This window comes from Rhea pennata, chromosome 28 (assembly GCF_028389875.1).
Source record: "Rhea pennata isolate bPtePen1 chromosome 28, bPtePen1.pri, whole genome shotgun sequence".
In the NCBI taxonomy this organism is placed as follows: domain Eukaryota; kingdom Metazoa; phylum Chordata; class Aves; order Rheiformes; family Rheidae; genus Rhea; species Rhea pennata.
In genome coordinates, this window is record NC_084690.1 from 1,090,970 (window position 1) to 1,096,969 (window position 6,000).

Genomic DNA, 6,000 nt, shown 5'->3' on the forward strand with positions numbered 1-6,000 from the left:
ATCTAGGTATGCCTCACTCATAATTCACCTCGCATTGACAGATCTGGAAATACCTATAGATGCCAATCAATATTTAAAAAATACAAGAATATGTGGCCTTATTTCTATGGATTTGAATCTATCCCTCTTTGGCATGAAGAGCCCCCCAAAACAATCCAGTGATCTATTCTATGCCCTGATATGAAGAAAGACTCAATCATAATTTGGACAGAAAAGAATAGCAAGAAGCAAGCAATAGAACAAAATATACATTCCCTACAGTCGTATGACTTGCCCATTCCCCGTGACAGGAAACATACAATTATCTGTACATGCCTCATTAAATAACCTCATTAAATAGGAAATCCAAAATGTACAAATTTACAGACTGAATCATTAAATACTTCCCCTGTGCACTCCCCCATGCATGCATTCCTACTATCTGCAGCCACACTCTGATACCACCATGCCCTCGTATTTGAACTTGTAGGTGACAACCCCTGCATCTAAGTAGAGAATAGAGATGGGATCGAGCTTGGTGGGCACGCAGCAGGCCTTGGAGGCTTTCTGGGGATTCTTCAGGTGAACCAAAGTCTGGACAATGGCATGTTTCGTTGGTGTGACGTGCTCTGTTAAGGGGTAGGCACATACTCCGTGGCACTCATAGGCTTCGTATCCCGCTGGGGCGATGATCCAGGAATCCCAGCCAATCTCCTTGAAATCTATGTAGAGCGGAGTCTTTTTGCAGTAGTTGCCTTTTGCGTTCCTCCGGATTCGGGCAGTAGAGTCATAAATGATGTTGGAGCGCATCTGGAGCAGTGCCTCCTCACCTGGCCGGTCGTGGAAGTTGCCAACCTCCAGGTTCTCCAAGTCCAGGAGCTGCTCATGGTCTATCATTTCATTCAGTTCTTGCTTCTCCTCTTTCTGGTCATTGCTTTGGTCATCGGAGAACACAATCAACAGGGGCACATGCTTGGCCTCAGAGTTGATGTCGATATCGAGTTTCCCCTCTCCATTCTGCTCCTCCCCTTCCCTGCTCTCTATATGAACTTCCAGCCGGTGTGTGGTCAGGCCTGCCCTTCGCCAGCGCCTGATGGCTTCAGTGACCTCAAAGGTTTCCCACTCACTATTTTTGCCATAGATCTGCCTAGATGCAAGCACCACCATCTTTCTCTCTTCTCCTACCCCCATGTGGTCATTTTGCAGCACTTCAAAAATGGTGACCTTCCGGTCAAGCCCGTCGTAAAGCATTCGGTCCCGCTCCACCAAGGTGTAGAGCCTCAGCTCTGCCATAGTGATTTCTTCATGGTGAGGGATGGATACATTGAATAGAAGGGGGTATTTCCGAATTCCTACAACACCAATAGGGTGGGAAGCCAAGTCTGGAAATGACAAAGATCAAATATTTTAGAAGGGTCAATACATCCAGCACATCTGACATGTTTTGCATTCCTTTTTGATTTCAGTGGAACAATTGCAGGAGAGCGGTTTTGCATTGTTTCCCAAAACCATACTTGGATGATCAATAAAAGGCATATTTTATTCTAGATGTCTAAGGATGATGAGATCCCAGCCATGATAAAGTCAATAAATCTGGATTTATAGATTCTCTTTCAGTCACCACGGCTTTCAGGGACTTCCCTGACACTGGGTAGGATTGCATGTTAAAAAAGCTTTGTCAAATACTGAAATGAAATGGCTTCTAGATTACAGCATAGCAACTGTTTAACAAACAGGAGAAAAAAATGTTAACCAGTGTAGGAGGAGAAGAGCAACATGGCACTGGAGTGAATGAGAGACAGTCAGATGACATATAACCTCTATATGCAGAAATGGCAGGGTGTATCTGCATCTGCTTGTCATTTCTGTGCTTGCAAGTGTTTTCCTCGGCTCAAACATCATCAGTAACTGAAAGGGCTAGACACTAAGAGAGAAAAAGTTGCTTGGGAAGATGTAAAGGCTCCTTGTTAGGAGGAGCAGGCAGTGATCATCTGATCTAAAACCCATCAATCCACAGAAATCCTGCCACAGGCTCAACGGGTTTGAAATGAACTAAGCCAAACAGCTGTATTCAGTCAGGCATTTTTGGCAGTTTTAGTTAATAAAACACATAAGTACATAACATCTGCTTGTCAGTCAGTCTGTCTGTCGTATCTGCATTGTTTGTTTATACACAGGCAACACGCATTTCTTTAGGCAATACAGGCATCTTAGCTAATGACTGCGCTTTTGTTGCTGGATTACCCTGCTGTCACTCATAGCTCAGAAGACAGACTAGGACATACCTTTCTGCAAGGCCTCAGGAGGCAAATGGCTTGGGATCTATTACTATCTTCATCTCTGACTTCTCTAATTTTGAGATGTTTGTAGAAAAATGACACTTAGAACGCTGCAAGTATTGGCTGTACTCCATCAGTGCACTTAAGCAAGCACAGGAGTTCTCCTATAGACACAAAGCGGGTTTTGAGGCAGCTGCCTGTTTTTCTCTTTTCTTTTCTTTTCTTTTCTTTTTTTTCCCCCTATTTGCATCTCCATCCATTCATAAACAAAAAAACAAAGGGCAATTCTGGTTGCCTATCCCCTCCCATCAACTGATGAAGCCTGGGACTGAATATACTCCGGGGTAGGAATACTGCAGGCTAAAAGGTAGTGCTACTCAAGCGCAGGAGTGCTTCAGCCATAACCTCAGAAGTGGAAGAAACCTTTGCGATTTCCTAACCCTCGGTATTCTAAAGCAAGTCTGCAGTTGTTACAGTCGATGACAGGGTGCAGAAATGCTGCCTGACCATCCAGAAGATGAGCACAAGTAATTCACCAGGAGGGAGGGGAAGGCCACACCATCTCTAAGAAGCTGGGTGAGCACTAGCAATGAGTGAAAAGTGTTCATTTATAAGTCAAGATGTGGCTTTGCTCCTTAGTCAGGAATCTCATAGAGTGAAATATCCCTTACAGTTACCAGTGCACCCCTAACAGGGTCAGGAACTGTGATCTGGAGTGCACAGGAAAAGAAAAGCTTAGCTTAAGGTCTTTATTCAAGTCTTAAGAAATGGTAGGCTATTACAGTTCCATTTGCAATAGAGACATTATGCTCCATGGTTTAAAACAAATAGTTAATTTCAGCCATGCAGCATATTATATTTCTGTAATCTCGTTACAGCAGTAACAAAGTTAATAAAGGATTTAATGAATAATAATGAAAGAACAGTTACTGCCTATTTTCAACAAGCAGCTGAATAAAAACTTCATGATACGACCTGTTCCTAGTGTCCTGATTATTGAGAATAATCTACTTTCTCTATTAAAAAACTCTCAGCGCATGAAATGAATGGTTCTTAGCTTCATGGACTTTCAAGACAGATAAAAAACATTAAGTGCAATAGTCCCTGTAACTATATGTTTATGAAGGTGATGTGTTAACATAAGAAGTCTCACCTTGCTGTTTTGGATTAGAAGTGAGAAAAACACAGAAATGACAGAAAGTTACACCAAATTTACTCTATCCAGTGCAGAACTTCTGCAGCCATGAAAAAGCTATGGAATATCTCCATCGTGTTTACAGAAAGGCACAGAATCATGAATTGCTGCCTGTGTCAGCAACCATAGGTCAGTCTGTACCATTTTCAATGCTGTAAACCTGGAACCATTTCAGTCTTGCCAGCGAAATGGTTTCAGATTTACCTCAGTAATGTTCTTTAGCATATTGTACTTGCCATTTTTTTTTCTGAATTATTTCTCAACAGGAGAAAAGAGCAATGCTTGTTTCTGTGTATTTCTTCACTTTTGCTGGTAATCAGTCACAGGCAAGGCTATTCGGATGAGTAACAGTTCACCAGTAGGTGTAACTGATTTGCTATCAGTCCTTCAATAAATTTTATGTCACACTACCACAATGCAGAAAAAGAATACATGAAGAAGATCAAAACTGCAAGGCAGTGCCTCTTCAAGGCAGAGTTGTACTGCTGGTAAAGAGTACCCAGGCCTGGTAGAAATACAGAAAAGACCAGCACTGCTGGATCCTCTCCTGGCACCTCACTGCATTGCCAAACTGAAATGTCTTGCACACAGCCTTCTCCTAGGAGAACTATCAGTTCTCCTGATAGTTTGTCATCTTGAATTTGTGAATGTAAGAAAAAAGTAATAATCAGCGTTCATTAATTAGACTGATGAGGGATGAGAAAAGATCCACAGTGATTTGAATAGCTGCACATACCTCTGAGCAGTTAAAAAAAATCAAAGCATTTGTATTTGCAAAGTGGAATATCTTGGGTTTGGAAATGATAACCTGAAAAACATTTTGAACATATAGCCTGTACTGGTGCAAACAGGTACTGACGAAAAAACATCTGAATGCTAGCACTGAAATGTCACCTTTTCCTTGTTAAGCTGAGGGAAAATGTTGAAGCAGAAATATAGAGAGAACCACCTGAGCTCACAATTGGTCTTTTTCAGTTCTTTTCTTTCCTTTTTAATAGGAAATACTCTACTCCTCCAAAGAAAACCTGAAGTTTATCCAAATTCAGCTTCATGTATTTCTATATATTTGCTGGGCTGTGTTCAGACATCAAAGGAAGAAAACTTCACATTTCACATGAGGACCAATAGAAGGATATTAATCGAAAGCCACATACCGCACCTTTGAATGTGAAAACATTTCATCCCTTAATTTCAAATTTGGCTTAAGGTATCCACCTGAAAATCAAATAGCTAATTGCAAATGATATGTGTGATTACAAGAATAATAAAAACACATCCAAATTACACTTAGTGCTGTACAGACATAAAAGAAACGTATTCCCCCAAATCTTACGATCTCAAAAGCAAGAGAAAAAGGATCTATCTCACAAAAAATGGGATCTGCATAAAACTGCTACAGTGTTAGCTGCCTATTTCTAACGGCCGCTTCACTGCAAGGCCTTTTTCCCCCTAGTGCTGTTCATGCTCCATACCTGGTAAATATTATTTCACGTTGACTATAAGGGTACCCTTTTCGATTTGGTTCTCCTAGAGACATACAATTCTTACCTTCATTTTTGAAGCTCCTAATAATATTTGCAGATGGCATAGATGTCCTATCGGTGGCAAATTTGTTGTACAGCTCTAGCATGTACTCTGGTGGGTCCACCTTGGCTGTTTCATGCAGGGGAATGTCAGAAAGGTTCAACGTCTTCAGAAACTCATTTTTCATGTTCTGAAGCAGCGTGTTGAAATCAACACCATCCTGCTCGGAGAGGACTTCATCGAAAAGAGGCACGTCTTCCTCCAAGGAAGAGTGCTCCAAGCTCAGGATGGGACTGCAAGAGGCAAGGTGAGCCAAGAGAGAGAGGACAGACCACAGCCGGAGGACTACAGAATCCATGACTTTACTCTAACCTCCAACCACACTCAACAAGCTTTAGTTCTCGTGTGGGCTAAGTGGCGGTTTTATTCCCTGGGTTGTACGCGGCTTGTGTCACAGAGAGATGACAAGTTTGGAAGCTCTTGTCTTGAAACTTGTGATCCGTTCCGTCTCTCTCCCCCTGCCCCCTCCCTTTTTCTTCACCCTTCCCCCTCCCCAAAACCAGGTCTCAGTAATTGGATATGGCTCGCTCTCTTCTATGGTCGCCTTGCCTCTCTTATCTTGTGTAGTGTAAGCTGTTCACCAGATTCGTTGTTATCTCACAATCCCCTTTCCCTTAATGAGCTTTTTGTAAACATTCTGCGCTAGGACACTAGGAGATAGGCCAAGTTTCTCCTCGAGAGGAACTGCACTTTCTTTCTGCCTCCTGGTAGCTGACTTTCTCTGGTGTGCCTAACCAACTTTTTGCCAGGCAGATTTCAAGCTAGCATGTAAATTCTGCCGAGCAGCTATCCAAACCTATGAATTCTGCACCAAAGGCAATGAAGAGCTCCTTTAAGGCAACAAAACTGTCCTTTGTAAAAATATTGTAGAGCTAAATGTTTATATTTTACTTACAAAGAAACCTCTTCGGGATAAAGTCCATTCTTCTGTGCTCATACAGCATCTAGCACATGAGAAGAGCT

At 42.1% G+C, this 6,000-nt stretch overlaps 1 protein-coding gene across 1 annotated transcript; it reads right to left on the bottom strand.

Moving 5' to 3' along the window:
* Positions 1–417: 417 nt before the first annotated feature.
* On the bottom strand, positions 418–5,335 carry BMP10 (bone morphogenetic protein 10). Its single transcript, XM_062596972.1, has 2 exons — positions 5,002–5,335; positions 418–1,361 (listed from the first exon to the last, which is right to left on the bottom strand). The coding sequence occupies exons 1-2, from the start codon at positions 5,333–5,335 to the stop codon at positions 418–420; spliced, it is 1,278 nt and encodes a 425-aa protein (XP_062452956.1).
* Between the last annotated feature and the right edge of the window lie 665 nt (positions 5,336–6,000).